Raw genomic sequence first — 18,778 nt, 5'->3', positions numbered from 1 at the left:
AATGTAAATAGAATGGTGAGTGTACACAATCCATTCTGCTGTTTTTGATGAAATTAGAGGAAGTTTTGCATTTCCATTATGGTCCTCAGTAATCACTCAAAGTACATTACATACAATGAACTGTTAGAAAGAGGACATACAGGGGCACTAGTTTGGGCACAACGTCACACTCATGTGTCCAATAGTCATGGTACTGAAAGATTGAATTCATAACCCTACCAAAGCAAACAGTAAAACTGATTTCAGAAAAACTGTTAATTTGTGAGCTGGAGAATGGTCACACATGCTTATAGATTGTAATAAAGATCCAATTGTTTTGAAAATATACTCAGGGACAGGAAGTTCCCACCCTTAGAGCATGTCCTTACACCCTCCAAACGTAAAAATCACTGCCACAGAGTGACAAATGTTGCAACACAAGTATATTTGACACCAACTAAGATTAAAAAGGAAATACCTGACATGAATCTCAGTAAATCCTTTCTTAAAGGTGATGGTTGAAAGGTACACTAGGAAACGTCCCTACTATTTTTCAAAGAGTAACAAGAAGCCATTAATGTCCAACTGAACCTTTGGGGAAAGACCAATTGATCTTTGACTTCATGGATCATTTGTAGTGCAACATCTCTTACAAAAGCAGTAATTCAAAAGCAGTGGATTGTCAGGCTGAATTGTACTGTTGATAACGGGTCTGGAACTTCCTGACCAATTTTCACCAAATGATGAATTACAGGAAGTCCTGCAGAGCCTCATGTTAGAAAATTTGTGTGCCTCATCCTTACAAACACCAGTGGATGCATTACCAGCTGGTTATTTCTAATCTGCTTCATTTCTCAAAATGCAAATAAGAGGTAGTCAATATTATATTTAAATTTCCATTACTCAGGTGGAAAAGGAATTGTTTGATGACACATCATAAAATGCATTTTGACTGGCTAAGGCTATTTATTTTGCCAGCAATTGCATTAAGTGCACCTTTAGTATTGAGGTAATATACTAAAACAGCTTTGAATGTACAGCCAAGTATCGAAATTCAAATTAGTGAAAATGATTCAAACTGTATTCATAACTGAACCTGTAGCCTGCTGTGTAATGAACCAAAGAAAAGAACGTAAAGGTGAGAATCTTTGCCTGAACTCTACAAATTCCATTGTAGGGTTGCTTTGGGCAATGTCAGTTAAACTTTGTTCAGCACCTGAACTTTTTCTATGTAGATTGTCTATTCATGGGACAGAAGTCGGCCTAAAAAGTGTAGTTGTATTTTTGATCAAGGGTTTTTAGGCTTAATTTGTCCAGGAACATAGAGGTCCTTGATCCTGGTAAATTAAATTTCATTTGGCTCCTCGGCTTTCAATCCCACATCAACTTCTTATGAATTCAGACACATTTTTAGTGATATTTGAAATTCTAAAAAAATAATTTATAAAATGTTCCACCCAGGCTATGAATACTTAGAAATTTGTCTGGCTCTGTACGTTAAGCAAATTTTGCCTTCACAGCTGGCTTGTCCTAATTTCGGTTTTGTGCAACTTCGCTCTGTCAAGGTTATTTGTGGCAGATCTAAGATGCATGCTGCTTTCAGTAGGCATTTGTAATCATTGAAGATGACAGCATGAAGTGGTTTTGAATGGCTGGTAGATCAACAGCCTTAGTAACTCTGAAATATCTCCTTTCATTTCAGTCACCAATATTCATTTAAAGAACCTGCCGATACATAACTTCACCTGTAATGTTACAACACCAGAATTACCTTCATGGGTGACTATGTGCACTTTAAGAGATCAGTGGGCCTGTCCAGTTGAAATGTGAAAGTTGCCATATTTTATAAATTGCGTGCTTCCTGATTAATTAAACACTACTTCATTTTGTTTATTTTGATTTTGCCTTGATTTTGAAGATTTCTTGTCCGTGCCTTGACATGTTCCAATTCAAGAGAAGGATGGAAATCCTATCCATTTACATGTAGATTTTTAGTTAGTGCAATTTCATGGATAATTGAGATGATCCTTTTAATTAATTCACATTTTCTGTGGTGTTTGAAAGTGGATCAATGGGTAGTTTTGATTAAGTTATTCTTCAACTATCAGGACCTACTGAAATAAAAGGCTAATTCTACCAATATGACCGCTATAAGCAAAAGCATTATAAAAATAAATATGCAATGTAGCTACACTGAATAATTTGTTTTTATTTATTCTGTGTTGATCAGATTTTAGCTTCTGGGCTGATGTCACTTTGCTCCTAAGGTGAACTTGTGCACACTGCAGTGCTTGAGCTCATAATTTAGCTTGACAACTCAGGGCAGTATTGAAGGAGTGCTATGTTGTCAAGCATGTCATCCTGCAGAGGGAATGATAGAGAGTGTACTGTTGAAATTTGAACCCCACAGTGTCATCTTCTTTTCAACTTCCAACCCATGCCAGTCACTACCTCTCCTATAGCGGGAGCCCCTGATTTATTCAGAATGGATCTTCTTTTCATGAGGATGGAAAAGCAACAGCTGGATTTGCCTTTGTTTTCCCCAATAGTTCTGTGTAATGGGTAGAATAGTGCCCCTGCCTTTGATCAGTTGGATAATATATGTTCAGATTGTTCCTTTCAGATTGCTTTTAACATTTAGTCTTGTATCAAAAGAACGGTTGTGGCATTTCTAATGTAGATAACTTGCCCATTCACATGCTTGTTCCAGAGTGATACTGTTGCTAGCTTTTGGACTGAATCCCATGTAAACTTGCATGCATTTCAATTATCCTTCATTGTCATTGTGAAGCCAGTCTTAGCACCCACATGTCAGCAATAGAAATAACCTTATTTTAGGCACAGCCTTTTACTATAGGAGCCTACTCAAGCAGACAGATGAAGGTTTTGAGCTACTTCCATTGTTATCTCCCCAACGATATATTTCTGCTTCATGTATTATTAATAAAATGAAACATTCCATGTGGTGGCCTATTGAATTTGTGTATATTCGATCCGGTTGAGGGATGTTTCCAGCACAGTCTTTACCTGAGAAAGAATAAGCGGTTGTCAAATTCTGACATCCATTACTTACTGGGCCGTGGATGCATCTTCAGTTAATCCAACCCCTTCCTCATAGCTGGTTGGATTTCCAGATGATTTCACCAAATGGCTCAAGGCCTTCTCTTGCAGGACCAATGTTGCAGTGGCTGCTGTAAAGTTATTGTTGGGTGGTCAATGAAATTACTGTTCAGATCATTTCACTTGAGAAGATGAGATACTTCCCCACCATCCAACGCCAATGAGGTCTAGTCCTCAGTGCGGAGGGCATTATCCTGCACCAGGCTTTGGTGGTACAATGATGTAAAAGTCTTTTGTGTCAAATTCAAAAACTTCACTGGTCTTGCAAGCAAATTAAGATACTTTATTGGAAAAGAAATAGAGGTCACATAAAGAGTTGACAGATTAGTTGCAAGGCAATTCTCAACCAGATGGCCATACCAACAGGTCAAAAGCTCTTTGATGAAAAGGCGAGACTGTGCAACTATGAAGTGTGTGATTCTATGTGTGTTATGAGGGGTAAGGGGTTAGGCAGCTAAGGGAGGAAAATTTCTTAAATGGTGCAAAATTAATCAGTTGAAATCAGCCAAGGATTAGGTATATGAGATACAACTGATTTATTGGTGGTTCATTACAAGAATAAAGTCTAAAGGTGATCCCAGAAGTTGGGCACATTGGCATAATCATATTAAGCCTTGTTCATGTGTGTCACTTATTATTTGAAAAATGATTGAGTGTCCTGTGCCAGCAGAACCACCATCAAGAATATTTTGACATCATGCAGCAAAATTCAAGTTTAATCCTAATCCTAACTGAAATAAATAGGGGGAAAAAGTACTAAGTTACTCTTCCTGTAGGCAGATTTCTCCCATTCATTCGAATGGTGATTGATTGTCCTGCCAGGTTTAGGGCTAGGGTTAGAGGGCTAGGAAGCCTCCAGCAAATCATGTTCTCCTGCACCAGGAAGGCAAAGGCAGCCACGCCAGGACAGAAAATGCTGTCGCCAGTGCTCGAAACCAGGACTTTCTCAAGGATATCCTGACATTCACACTGGGATCAGAGCAGATGATTTTCCTCAACAACCACACAGGATAAGGTCTTCTCAAATAGATCATTAAGATCAGAATCAAAACGGCATGCATTTAAGGTGAGGGGGGTAAGTTCAAAGGAGATGTGTGGGGCAGGTTTTTTTGTACAGAGTGGTGGGTGGCTGGAATGGGCTACCATTGGTGGTGTTGGTGATGGAGGCAGATATGATAGAGGCTTTAAAGACGCTCTCAGGTAGGCACATGAATATGCAGAGAATGGGGGGATATCAACCATGTGCAGGCAGAAGGGATTGGGTGTCATTAGCTGAATTAGTTCAGCAGAGCATTGTGGGCTGAAGGGCTTATTCCTGTGCTGTACTGTTCTATGTAATTGCCAAGGATGACATGTCCACTTAACATGGAAACATACCTCAGTGTAGCTTTGTCTGCACCTGCTGGGGGTTTAGGAGAGAGCCCGATGGTCAGATTGCCAAGTTGGCTCCCTGGAAAGTTGACAGATGAATCTGCAGCACCTGAATGGAGCAAAGGCACCAGTACTGGAGGCTCAATGCCAGATAGAGCCTGCCTTAGGTACATGTCTGCCTACAGTTTGGGACAACTGTGAGGGTGGATATCTTTAAATAATTATCATGAAGGTTAAAATAAAGTGTACAAGGGAAACATTTTAGAAGATAGTCTCGATGAGTCAGAGAAGAGAAAAAGATTGAACTGTGTTCAATACATTATCATTGAAGGGACGAAGAAACCTGAAAATTCCCCCGAACCTTTTGCCAAGTGTTCGGGCGGTAATATGTGAGCAGCCTGTGCTTTAACAGTTTGCCTGTTGCAAGTTCGCTCCGATATTGTGGTCCTGCCTTTGATTCAACAAAGTTTACTTTGACTAGAAAGAGAAAATCAGAAAATCAATAAAGCTGCAGATGGTTAGCGTAACGCTGTTACAGCGCCAGCGACCTGGGTTCAACTCTGGCCATTGTCTGTAAGGAGTTTGTACGTTCTCCCTGTCTCTGCGTGGGTTTCCTCCGGGTGCTCTGGTTTCCTCCCACATTCCAAAGCCATACGGGTTAGGAAGTTGTGGGCATGCTATGTTGGCACCGGAAGCGTGGCGACACTTGTGGGCTGCCCCCAGAACCCACTACGCAAAAGGTGCATTTCAGTGTGTGATATATTTTGTATCTTACGTTGGAAATCTGAGATAAAAACAGAAAATGTTGGAAACACTCAGCAGGTCAGGCTGAGAAACAATTAACATTTTGGATCTGGGGCACTGCATCTCAGTTTAAATTTGCTATAACCAAAATAGAGGTGTCAGACAAATATCACTCAGCCCATTGTATTTCCACTAATGTTTTAAAAGAGCTAAGAGAACGGTTAGATTTTGAATTTTGGTTCAGATTGTCTCTAAGTAGATGTTTAAAAATGGTACTGTTTCTTCACTCAGAAATTGCTGTCAATGAAACCTTTTTCTTTTCTGATTCCTTTCTATTGAAAAGTCACCAAAAAAAATCCTGGAACTTAAGTGTTACAGTAATTTTGATGTTGCGGCAACACTTTGGTTGTATTCATTTCAGCTGTCCTTTTTTCAGGATTTGTATACCTGGAAACATCCCCAGCTCTGGATATGTAAATCGGGAGAGTGATTTAATATTTCACAAATCTCCTCAAAAATCAACATTGCATTGCCTCTGGGATTCATGTACAAATTTGCAATATCGGACGGCATGTTGCACTGCACATGGTGCAAAAATTTATGTGATGTTGTGCCGCATCGAATTACTTGTCCTAGTTATAATTTATATGGAATAGGTATGTTTGAGTAAATTTGCAGTTTTTACTGTGTGGTAGAATGAATGAGTATTGTAAGAGAGATTGATGACATTCAAAGGACCTGGCCTGAATAAATAGGTATAATGCCAGCTCAGATGTTACTGTTGGGTAAATATGAAGTAATGCACAACAGAATGTGAGAAAGGCAGCAAGGTGGCTCAGCAGTTAGTGCTGCTGGCTCACAGCTCCAGTGACTTGGGTTCGACCCTGATGTGACTGCTGTCTGTGTGGTTTGCGTATTCTGCCTGTGAGCTTGTGGGTTTCCAGGGCGTGTGCTGGTCATCTCCCATATCTCAAAGGAATATTGAGACGTGCAGAGAATAAATTGCAGGGCTACAGGGAGCGAGGGATGGGACTATTGTGATTGTTCTGTTGGGAGCTGCCATGAACTCCATGGGTAAAATGGTATTCAGGGTCAACATAAGTGAGTAAACAATCTTATAAAAAGAATGTCTGTTATCTGTGGAGACGATTTTGGATGTGATTGTTGGCCATTCACTAACTGAAAACTGACACTAATTTTCAAGAAATCTGTTCAGCTACATTGTCATTATAAGCATTGCAAATAATTTACCTTTGAAATGTTCAATTTACCTTTGAAAGTTTCTCTAAAAAAGATACTGGTTCATTGGAAGGCAATCACAGAGAAGAAGCAGTGATGACCCATGGTTCAGGCCTTTAGATATGTGAAAGTAATCTCTGGATGTTCTTCCTTGATCTCAGGTTCAGAAATCTGGTTTAGTTGAGATTACTGAAAACAAATTTTGGAAACTGGAAGGAAAGTACAATCTCATATTTTCCTTATAATGTAGGAGGCAATTTGGCCCATCAGGTCTCTGTTAGCTTTCAGAGCAATCCTATCAATTCTTTTAGTTCATTTATTTCTCTGTAATATATTCTCTCTCTCTCATGCCTATCAACTCCTCCTGTCATCTAACTACGCAAGGGATGATTTACAGTAACCTGCCAAACTGCATGTCTTTGGTATGTGGGTGGAAACCAGAGTACACAGGAAACCCATGCCGTTATAGGGAGAACATGAAACACAGATTCACTGGAGGGCAGGATTGAACACCAGTCATTGGAGCTGCTAGTCAACAGTGTTACCTACTGTGCCACACTTCTACTTTATTGTGAATTTAGCATAAGTGACAAAATGTATATTTTTATCCCGTGTTCAATGGAAAATTGATTAAAAATGGGTGTGGAAATAAGATTCAAAGAACATATCATCCAGATCTTTACAATTAGGACAAGTGGAAAATGCATATGTAATTATATGCATATAACAAAACTCAAATGAGACTACTGCTTGGGAAATAATAATTCTGATCTGTAATGGATATGTAGAATATCCTGTCAATAAGGTCAATTAATGCTGTATTGATTCAACCATGTTGCAAAGGCATTGTATAAATACCTGGTGAGTAATGTGAAACAGGTGAGAAAATTAAAGCAAATAGTTTAATAATTTCATGAGACATGAAGATTGGATAGAAATGCAAAGACTATCCTTGACTGCAAGTAAGATTGACTATAATGGTATTCAGATTAACAAAAGTGCTAATAGTTTCTAAAATAATTTACGTTTTCATTAGTATTGGTGATTAACTTTGAAAATGCTGACAAATTGAACTGGAATAAATGCTAATTCTATTTAATTAATATTGACTACACTGGCTAAATTTCATAACGTCTTTAAAAGAAATTTATGGAGTACTGCATCACAGATTCTCTTGAATTCTAATAATTTGGTGATAAAATATCATAACACTCATAGCTCCCTTATTTTTAATTTATAGGTTTTTCATAGTTAAGTAGAATTCTGATAACAGAGCAGCTCAGGATGAAATCTGATATATTATTATGGATCAAACAGTGTCAAAGTATCATGATCACTTGTGAGTTCCCTTTAAAGGCTGGCATTGAAAATCGATCAGCCCATATAGGTGATGAGTGGAATCATTTCTCAGTTCAGCTACGAGATTAGATGCATCAAAGAGAGAGGTTATATTCCCAGGTTTGAAAAAGTAAGACCCCTTTGCCTGATTTATTTCACATTGGAAGTGCTGAAGTTAAGTCAATAACACAACTTTACTCTCATTCTGGAGACGCGAGAGACTGCGGATGTTAGAATCTGGAGCAACACAAGAGAGAGAGAGGGGATCTATCTCTCAGTCCAGATGAAGGGTCTCGACCCAAAATGTTGACTGTCCATTTCCCTTCATAGATGCTGCCGATCCTCTGAGTTCCTCCAGCATCTTGGGTGTTGCTTTATTATCAGTAGTTGTTCATGCAATCAACATTCTGTTCAATCAGGAGCAATCAACCCCTTCAGGGGAAGACTAGGTGGGTGTTTGGGATAAATATTGCAAAACAATTATTAGATATGCAAGCAACAAAAAAATTGACTCTCACAAGTTATTTGTTTAACATGTAAGGTTATTAAAATTTAAAAAATTAGTGTGTAGTCCTTAATAGGACAGAATTTGAAGCAACTTATCCGGTACTACTCCTAGTAAATAAACCCTGATAATTGAAGGCAGTTAACATGCTGAAGATGCATCTGCTTTGAATGACTGCTTTAAATTTTCTGGGTTAAATGTAGTACCTGGATTTTCTTCTTATGATCATCGTGTATGTGTAACGCTGTGTGAAATTTAGTTCACAAACCTTTGACCAGGTATCAGCCATTATTTGGGCTCTGTGATTGCATAATCAAAACTAATGTTCACATGTACGTTTGTGGCACAAGCTGAATTGGCTACCATCTTGGTAAGCATATTGGACCACGCATATCTAGCACTTGCCATAATAATGCTAGGTAGGCAGACTGTGTTTTTGATCAATGCCTTTTGAAGCCAGCACTATCAAATTAGAGCTCAGTTCTCCAGCTAGCAGCCCTTGTTAATCTCTTGCAGCTAAATTAGACCTCACTTACCTGACCCAAGCGTGACAAAACCTGACACTGATGGATTTGAATCTGTGCTCCTTAGCCATTCAGGTTGGCTGCTGCTCCAGTGCTAGGTAGGCAGACTGTGTTTTTGATCAATGCCTTTTGAAGCCAGCACTATCAAATTAGAGCTCAGTTCTCCAGCTAGCAGCCCTTGTTAATCTCTTGCAGCTAAATTAGACCTCGCTTACCTGACCCAAGCGTGACAAAACCCGACACTGATGGGTTTGAATCTGTGCTCCTTAGCCATTCAGGTTGGCTGCTGCTCCAGCTCACAATCAAATCATAAGAGACACAGAAAGAATGAAGATGTCTGGCAGGAAGTTTATATACGAGAGAGAACAATTGTTTATGCTGCACAACATCATTGTCATGAGGTTTTAGTTCTTGCCACCAGATAACTCCTTTCTGGCCTAACTGCTGTTACAAAAAAGTAAATTCAACCCCCCACTGCTCCAGTTAAATAGTCCATGTTTTGCCTGAATGTTCGAAATTAAAGTTCAAAGCATCTACCTTTGTGTGTTCCCTTGATGGCTGTTTCTGGGAAAAGGTTGGCTACTTGAAACATTTGTTTCAAGTAGCCAACCATGGATGCTGTCCCTCTCCATGGATGCTGTCTGGGCTGCCTGAGCATTAGTAGCATTTTCTGTTTTTGGAGTTTTCCAGTATTTAGAGTATTTGTTTTCGTAGCTTTAATGGTGCCAACCAACATTGGATCCCAGCCAAAGCAATAAATCAATAAACAGCATGGTGAGCACAGGGATGAATGCAACATAATGTAAATGAGCAAGGAGCACAAAGCTGGTGTGCTGCTTGCGTTTGAAACAACGCGTGTGAATTAATCATAAAGCTGAATCCCTGTGCCTGATTTCAGGGGCGGTTTCGATTAATGTGTGCCAGCCACAATGCTGTGTGCAATAAACATTCTTAAAATGACTTCAGCATTTTTCAGGAAGGCTTTCTAGATATTTGTGATGGCCATGATACTTTTCCCCTCCCATTTATAATTGGAATGTGTAGAACAATATTTGTTAATATAAAAAGAATCAGTTATATGTTATTTTCAAATCTTTAGAAAATTCAATAGAGTGTGGAGAGATTCTCCAAGATGTTACCTGGAATGGAGGGCTGTAGTTACAAGCAAAGATTGGTAAGGCTGGGTTTATTTTCACAGGAACATAGGAGATTGAGGGGTGATCTTGTAATGGTTTACAAAATTATGAGGGGCATTGATAGGTTAGATAGTCAGTATCTATTTCCCAGGGTAGGGGAATCTAAAACTAGAGAGCATAGGTTTAAGGTGAGAGGGGTGAAATTTAAAGAAGACCTAACTTGTACGTTGTATCAGTGATTGCTGAAAACTCTGGTTCATATACCTGGCAATATACATAGCAATTTCCTTTGCAGGGTCTAAGACTTGTAGGTTTTGGCTTTTGATTTGTGTAACCTCAAACATGGGAATGGCAATTAAGGTGTGAAGGGCTTTCAACTATAAGCCTTCCTTCTAGTTCCTGCCAGATTATTGAAGTGTCAGGCAATTTGGAATTCATGGGAGTAACACATTTAATCACCCTTTTTATCTGATAACTTAATATTTCCTCATGTGACAGTCGTATACTTGACACTTGATTGCTGCATTGTGCATGTAATACTGTGCTTGCCTGTTTAAAGGTTGGATTGTGTGTATTTGAGCAACTTCACCCACAGATCCTTACTTTTTTCTAAGATCAGTTTGGTTGGGTTAATATTTCTGGTGTTGACATTGGGCAAATTTTAAGATGGAATGCATGGCTGATGTCAAAAATGAGTAGCATCTGTGAGTGCTTGGGAGATGTCTAGAATGTTGTATGACCGGAATTGAGATAGCTGATCACATGTTTTGACTTTCTGCAACTGGGTGTTTCTGGAAGAATGGTCGCCAAGGCAGCATATGGTGAGGATAGCAAGAGTGGAGATGATTAGGTAATTTGTAACTAAAGCTTGGTTACAAAACTGCAATAAGTGACTGAGGTTGGTTTTGTATGCCCATAATTTATATAAAACACATTCATCATTTCCTCCAGCTGCAACAGAATCCCACCACCCACTTCCAATCCACACCCTTTCTGCTTTCCGGATGGACCACTCTCTCCATTCCTCCCTGGTTTATCCATTCCTCCCCAGTTTATCCATTCCTCCCCATCCCCAGGCACTTTCCCCTCCAATCACAGAGGTACAACACCTATCCCTTACATCTTCTCCCTCACCACCATCCAGGGACCTAGTCAGCCTTTCCAGGTGAGGTAAGAGATTCACATGCACCTCCTCCTTGGCCATTGCATTTGGTGCTCTTGATGTGGCTTCCTCTCAATCAGTGAGACCAAGCACAGACTGGGCAACCACTTTGCCGAGCACGAGGGCCATCTTGAGCAAGCCATTTCAACTCCCCACATTGACCTATCTGTCCTCAACCACCTCCACTGTCAGGGTGAGGTCAGACCCAAATGAGAGTAATAGCACCTCATATTCCGCCTGGGTAGTCTGCAACCCGATCCCATGAATATTGAATTCCCCAATTCCAGGTAGCCCACAGCCCCTCTGTTCCTTTCTCTCTCCTGATCCACCTGGGTCCTCTTGCAGACCCACTTCTTTCCAGCCACCTCCCCTCCCCTCCCCAGCTTCTTTCCCCCTCCCCACCTGGTTCTATCTGCCTACCACCCACACATTCAACCCACTCGTTCCCCTGTCCCTACACCTCCCCCACTGTTCCCATTTTCCCAGCATCCTGGGCTTAGCTGGTTCCATTCATCACCTTCCTTTCTTATCAGATTCCATTATCTTCAGCCCTCTGTTGTCTCCACTTATCACCTCCCAGCCTCTGTTGCTGTCTCCACCCCTCCCTCCCCCACCTGGCTCCATCTGCTCATCAACCCCTCCTCACCCAGATCCACCGATCGCTTGCCAGATCCTACCTCACTCCTCCCCCTCACCTCTTTATATTTGATCCTTCCCCTTTATACTCAGTGGTCTGATGCAGGGTCTCCACCTGAAATGTTGACTATCCCTTTGCCTCCACAGATGCTGCCCAGCCTGGCCTTCCTCCAGCAATTTGCTTTTTGCTCCAGATCCCAGCATCTGCAATCTCTTATGTCTCCATTTATATCCGTATGTAAATGGGGAGACTCACTCTGTTTCCAGAGGTCACTCATTTTCATATGGGAAAGTTGGTGGATTTTCTGTTTCCTTTGTTCCTTAAATGGATCCTTCTTTTGAATAAACTAATTTTGCAGTGACTGTGAAAATAATTTGCTGTGACTTTTAGAACCTGCCCTGCTTCCGTTCATTGCCTGCTACTGTGTTACAAGTATTCTAAAGCACTAATCTTGGGAGATGCCAATGCAATCCACAGCAGTTCATACCTGAGTTATTAAAACAGCAAAGAAAGAGGCAGCCTCTCTTTTAATCCATTCTTTCCCCTCTTATGTGTGTGTATGTTTTTTTTAATGCAGTTTATTATTTCCAACAACAATAGAGTAAATTGGCAAGAACAGGAGAAATAGATATGTGCCTTCTGCTCAAGCTAAAGGGAGTGTATGAACGTGATTTTCTATTTTCCATGCAATCCTCGCTCAAGTCTTTGTAATTTTCTCTTTTGCATCGAGAAGCTGTTTCTGTCCTCCTACACTTCAGCAACTTCTCCATCACCACTCTGCAAGTAAGAGAGGGAGAGATACAGATTAAGAGATAATGAGATTGAGCACAGCATGGAAGTGGGACTAGAAAAACAAGAAATAAATGATCTTGATAGTAAATATTTGCATTGGAAAGGGGGTGGGGAAGATAGAAAAATACTCAAAACTACAAAACTGGGAAGTTCTTGGGCTGCCTTGGATAGGTAGGGGAAGCAAACTTTGTAGCTGAGTGAATTGCAGCACCTTGGTATCCATACTGCTTGCAAATAAAAGAGAGAAAAAGCCATACTGATTTTTCATTATCAAATCGAAGTAGCCTGTCTCATTGAGATTGCTTCACCACATTGTTTTTCAGACCTCAAAACTAAGATTTAAAAGGCTGCTGCAGCACTTTGAATTACTGCAGTGGCACAGTATATTAACTCTCACCTGTTTCTTGCACAACTTAAAGAAAATACACGTGTCTCAGGAACTTGTGCTGACTATTATAATTGTAGGATCCATAAAATAAGCGTGTGATTGTCTGGCCTCCACCAACTTGGAAAGCTCATTCCTTGGGAAGAGTTTAATAAGAGATTCCCAAAAAATGATGAAGTGTCTTATTCTAATTATTCCTGGAGAGATAAATAATTGCTGTTGCCTTTAACTGCTGTAAGTGGATAGGCAAATCAATATACAACTTGTGCAACTATTTGGGGTATCAATTTGGAGTATCTATCAAAATATAATAACTCACTCTTTATTGTCCAAAGTTCACCTCCACAACCCAGCTTTCTTCTCATTTATCACTGTGTTCAGCTCCATTGCCTGACTTTCTGACTTACTTACTCCTGATGTTCAAGACCAAGAATGTCAGGGAAAGAAAAGTTATTTATCTGTTTTGCTTTGTTTTAAATGAAAAAAAAATCACGAGGAAAGCTTCCCCCCCCCCAAAAAAAAATGACATTAAATTTAGCAATATAAATTGAGAATTCAAAGGCAGGTTGGTATTGGTTGGTTTCCGGGAGAGCAAAGGTTGTCAAAGGATGATGCAGTGGAGGGATTTGTAGACCAGGGGAAAAGATTTTGTATTTGGCCCTTGAGAACCAGGTTGCCAATTGAGACTGATGACAGAAGAAGTTAATATCAGGTTTGCACATTCTGGCACGCTCTGTGAATTGCTAGTTTCTCAGTCATCCAAGGAAGTTCTCAGAAATATTTGCCACCAGTGCATTTTCAGATTTGCGATTCAAATGTGTCACTTGTGCTGTAGCTGGAATACCTAGATATTTGAGGCACAGGAAAATACTAGACAGGATTTCATGCAGAGAAGTTACAATTAATTTTAGTACATTTCTTGTAACTTGCATGGTCTCTGGCAGCTTTACTAATTTACAAACTTTATTTCCTCTAGTGACTTTTTAGCACAATAAAGATCCCCAGATGGGAGGTGAAATAATTTGTAATTTGTTTTTAACTACTGGACTTTGATTGGTCACACTGAATTTGTCAGTCTCTTGACTGATTCGTGGGTCCACAAAAATTAATCTACTTGCTGGCATACCTGTTTAGTTGTGATTTGTTGCTGGTTTCTTCCAATGGAATTTCAACCAATCTAGTGCATATATGTTGCAAAATGTGCTTGTACAAATGCATAAAACCTAGAGTTTATTGAGAGCCTTGTGTGTTCATGAGACACTTTATATGTAGACATAGATACAACTATATTATCAATCTTAAGCTGAATTCAAAAAAGGTTAAGTTAAAATACTGACTCATTGTTAAGAAGATTCTGCACATTTTGTGAGAAAATAAATTACATCTGGTGTATTTGATTATTTTCTTATAGCTGCTTCCTGTCATTACTTTTGGTGGCTGCAGTTGTGTGGAAGATCAAACAAACTTGCTGGGCTTCTCGAAGGAGAGAGGTAAGAAATAAGTGGTATTATGGCTCCAGTGCATCCTTTTTATAGATGGTTCATTTAGTTAATTAATACTGTCATACATTTATTCTTGATGCTCTTATCATTATACAGAAGGAGGCAAATATAATGTTATTAATTTGTTATTCATTGATCAAAATTCACCATACAATTGGCTCACAGAAATCATTAGAGGGATTATTGGAAAAATGTAAAATGGTTAAGTCAAAAGTCAAAGTCAAGTTTATTGTCATATGCACGTATATGTATGCATAGGTGCAAAAAAAACTTACCTGCAGCAGCATCACAGACAGATTGCATCATACAGTATATGCAGCATTCACAGGAAGAACATAAATTATACACTGTTTTTACAAGAAAGAACACAATTACAAGAACACAAAAAAAACAAAGTCCATTTTAGTGCAAAATGATCAAAGTAGTCATCGTTTTGCTAAACTGTAGTGATTAGTGTTGTGCCGATTGGTTAGCGAACTAAATGGCTATATCACATTCTGATCATTTCTACTGTTACTGAACTGAAAATCTTGAAATTTTTAGCAAAGATACATAAGTAACTGTGTGTATATGATTTTTTTCCTAATATTTGTTCAGTGAGAGCATTTTTAACCAGGCAACTTTGATGTGACTGGGATAGCCTGTTGAAATATCCTCTGATTTTCAATCGTAGTTCTTGGTTAGACCATAGATATACCCTTGGATGGACCATGGATAATTAAAGAATAATTTGCACTTGGTTTTATTATGATATGATGTAAACCAAGATCATGCTATCTTGGAGAATGTAAAATTGCAAGATTATTTTTGGGGTTGTCAGGAAAATATGCAATGCCACTGTCTGCATTCACATTCATTTAATTAATGATCAAACTTGAATGACATGACCTGTCTTACATTATCATTTGTTACAGAATGGAATTCAGTTAACTATTTCTCTATTTTTGAATAATCCCTCAGAGTTGTTTCTTTGCGAACAAAAGAATTTGAATTGCTGTGTCTTTTATGGATTTAATAAACCTACTAAAATGGGTATATGACTTCTGCACAATGTTGAAAGGCATGGATGATGTATAACTTTTATTTTCTTCAGAGAAGTTTATGCAGTGCAATTATGTTATGTTCCTGCACTATGATTTTCAGAACACAAATAATTTTCCACCCAGTTGTCTTAAAAATTTCAGAGACTTTTAAAGGCTTATTTATTGTGTGATAATGTATTATTGAACTTTATTTTCCCACTGCATGTTGGTGAATACTGGCTTTACGCTACTCATCCACAGCTGCTATTCAGTGGAGACGTGCCAAATATTCAACATACCTATGTGGATGGAACACATGTATTAATTTTGATTTGTGATAAATGATTAATGTTTGCAGCATATCTTTAAAATTAACCGTATTTCCCTGAGAACCTTTATACTTTGGTAATAGATTTCAAATGTACCAACATACATTTCAAATTCTTTGTAAGAATCTTTAAAGCTCTTTGTTGGTTTAACATGGTAGGAATATGAAACAATAAAAAAATCTGTTATAGCTCTTGCTGTTGAATACATCTGCATTTGGCTTAAGCACGGAAACAATGGATGGATGCTGATGTGATTTGTTGTCAATGAGAACCAAAATAATATGGCTAAATGTTACTAACTGTTAGTCTATTTGTTGTGCGTGACTCGGAAATATTATAATGTTATCTCCAGTGTCCATAATAATTGGAAGTTTTAGCTGAAAGTGTTAATTTATTTGCTTTTTCTTTGTAATTGTATTGTAGAACTAATTTACCATTGGGATTGTTAAACTGTTGAAAGTGTGTGATGCAGAAAGATTGAACATAAGAAATAGGAGCAGGAGTAGGCCATCTGGCCCATCGACCCACTCTGCCATTCAATAAGATCATGGCTGATCTGGCTGTGGAGTCAGATCCACCTACCTGCCTTTTCCCCTACCTTAATTCCCCTACCATGCAAAAATCTATCTTATTGTGTCTTAAATATATTTAATGAGGTAGTCTCTACTGCTTCCCTGGGCAGAGAATTCCACAGATTCACTACTCTCTGGGAAAAGAAGTTTTTCCTCATCTCCGTCCTAAATCTATTCTCCCAAATCTTGAGGCTATGTCCCCTAGTTCTAGTCTCACCTACCAGTGGAAACAATCTTCCTCCCTCTATTTTATCTATTCCTTTAATAATTTTATATGTTTCTATATGATCCCCTCTCATTCTTCAGAATTCCAGCGAGTATGGTCCCAGGCGATTCAATCTCTCCTCATAGGCTAACCCTCTCATCTCCGGAATCAACCTGGTGAACAATCTCTGCACTGCCTCCAAAACCAATATATCCTTCTTCAAGTAAGGAGACCTGAACTGCACGCAGTACTCCATGTGCAGCCTCACCAGCATCCTGCACAGTTGTAGCATAACCTCCCTGCTCTTAAATTCAATCCCTCTAGCAAGAAGGCCAACATTCCATTCACCTTCTTGATAACCTGTTGCACCTGCAAACCAACCTTCTGCGATTCATGCACAAGCACTCCCAAGTCCCTCTACACAACAGCATGCTGTAATCTTTCACCATTTAAATAATAATCTGACCTTCTATTTTTCCTTCCAAAGTGGATGACCTCGCATTTACCAATATTGTACTCCATCTGCCAGACCCTTGCCCACTCACTTAACCTATCTATATCTCTCTGCAGACTCTCCGCATCCTCTGCACAATTTGCTTTTCCACTCACGTTAGTGTCGTCAGCAAACTTGGATACGCTACACTCGGTCCCCTCTCCTAAATCGTTAACGTATATCGTGAACAGTTGCGGGCCCAGCACTGACCCCTGCGGCACCCCGCTCACCACTGATTGCCAACCAGAGAAACACCCATTTATCCCAACTCTCTGCCTTTTATTGGTTAACCAATCCTTTATCCATGCTAATACATTACCCCCAACTCCATGCATCCTTATCTCATGGATAAGTCTTTTATGCGGCACCTTTTATGCGAATGCCTTCTAGAAATCCAAGTATACAACATCCACCTGTTCCCCTCTATCGACTGCGCTCACTATATCCTCAAAGAATTCCAGTAAGTTTGTCGAACAGGACCTGTCCTTCCTGAATCCATGCCGTGTCTGCCTGATGGAACTACTTCTATCCAGATGTCTCGCTATTTCTTCCTTAATGATAGCATCAAGCATTTTCCTGACTACAGACATTAAGCTAACTGGCCTGTAGTCTCCTGCCTTTTTCCTACATCCTTTTTTAAACAGTGGCATGATATTTGCTGTCTTCCAATCTTCTGGAACCTGCCCGGAGTCCAGAGAATTTTGGTAAATTATCAGAAACGCCTCTACTCTAACTTCCACCATTTCTTTCGGTACCCTGGGATGCATCCCATCAGGACCAGGAGACTTGTCTACCTTTAGGCCCAGTAGTTTGCTCAGCACTACCTCTTTAGTGACAGCGATTGTATCGAGGTCCTCACCTCCCATCGCATCCATAATATCTCTGTTTGGTGTGTTAGTCGATCAAGGCCTCGGCCATTTCCACATTACCCAATATTAATTAATGAAGATGATTCTAGATCTACAGCAGTGGACCAGTAATTAATATGGTTTCAGGTGTGGATTTTATTTCTCGAAGAACTTTGCAAGGAACTCCTGATAAATAGGTGAAGCTCAGATTTATATAGCACCTTTTCTCAGAAAATTCCGAAGTGCTTTACCGCCACTTAATGTAGAAAACGAGGCAAGCAATTTGTGTATAGATCAAGACACTGGAATTACTTACTGGCTCCTATCTGATATAGTGCCACAGAACATGTGAGAAACTAAATTGGTCCTTGGTTTATGCCTCACCTTCTAGATGGTGAAATAATTCACATAGATACCAGTACGCGTATGGCTTTTAGTTTTTTTTCTCCACAAGCTCTAATTGTATCATTGTATAAACAATTGCAGGTATGGGAACATTGAAATTGATTGCCAGGATGTTAGGATGTTTGACATTGAAACATTTTTCCTGCAGTAAGAAATATTTTATGGCATTATCACATAGTGTTAAGTGATTTAATCATTTTGTAAAAATGCTCTTTTAGGATGAGATATCTGCTTTAATGTTTACACAAACCAGTATTGATTTTCTCACCCTTTGATTAAAAATATTTATCAAAATTTAAGCCATTTTGTTATCTGAATACACATAACTGGAATAGTCACTGATACTGACTGGCATACTTCAAACTAAAGAGAAGATATTGTGATAATAAAGTACTTAAATAATACACTTATGTGAAAACTATTTATGCTGTCAAGCAAGAATTTTTCAGAATGATATATTACTCTTTCTA

The 18,778-nt window shown here is 39.2% G+C and overlaps 1 protein-coding gene across 1 annotated transcript in view; it reads left to right on the top strand.

Moving 5' to 3' along the window:
- Positions 1-18,778, top strand: part of atrnl1b (attractin-like 1b) — a 610,807-nt gene that overhangs the window by 393,815 nt on the left and 198,214 nt on the right. Inside the window, 1 exon segment of the mRNA XM_052026988.1 lies at positions 14,344-14,422. Within this exon segment, the coding sequence (XP_051882948.1) occupies positions 14,344-14,422 (79 nt within the window).

The sequence above is a fragment of the Pristis pectinata genome, chromosome 12, assembly GCF_009764475.1.
Source record: "Pristis pectinata isolate sPriPec2 chromosome 12, sPriPec2.1.pri, whole genome shotgun sequence".
In the NCBI taxonomy this organism is placed as follows: domain Eukaryota; kingdom Metazoa; phylum Chordata; class Chondrichthyes; order Rhinopristiformes; family Pristidae; genus Pristis; species Pristis pectinata.
This window is presented reverse-complemented; position numbering and strand designations above follow the sequence as displayed.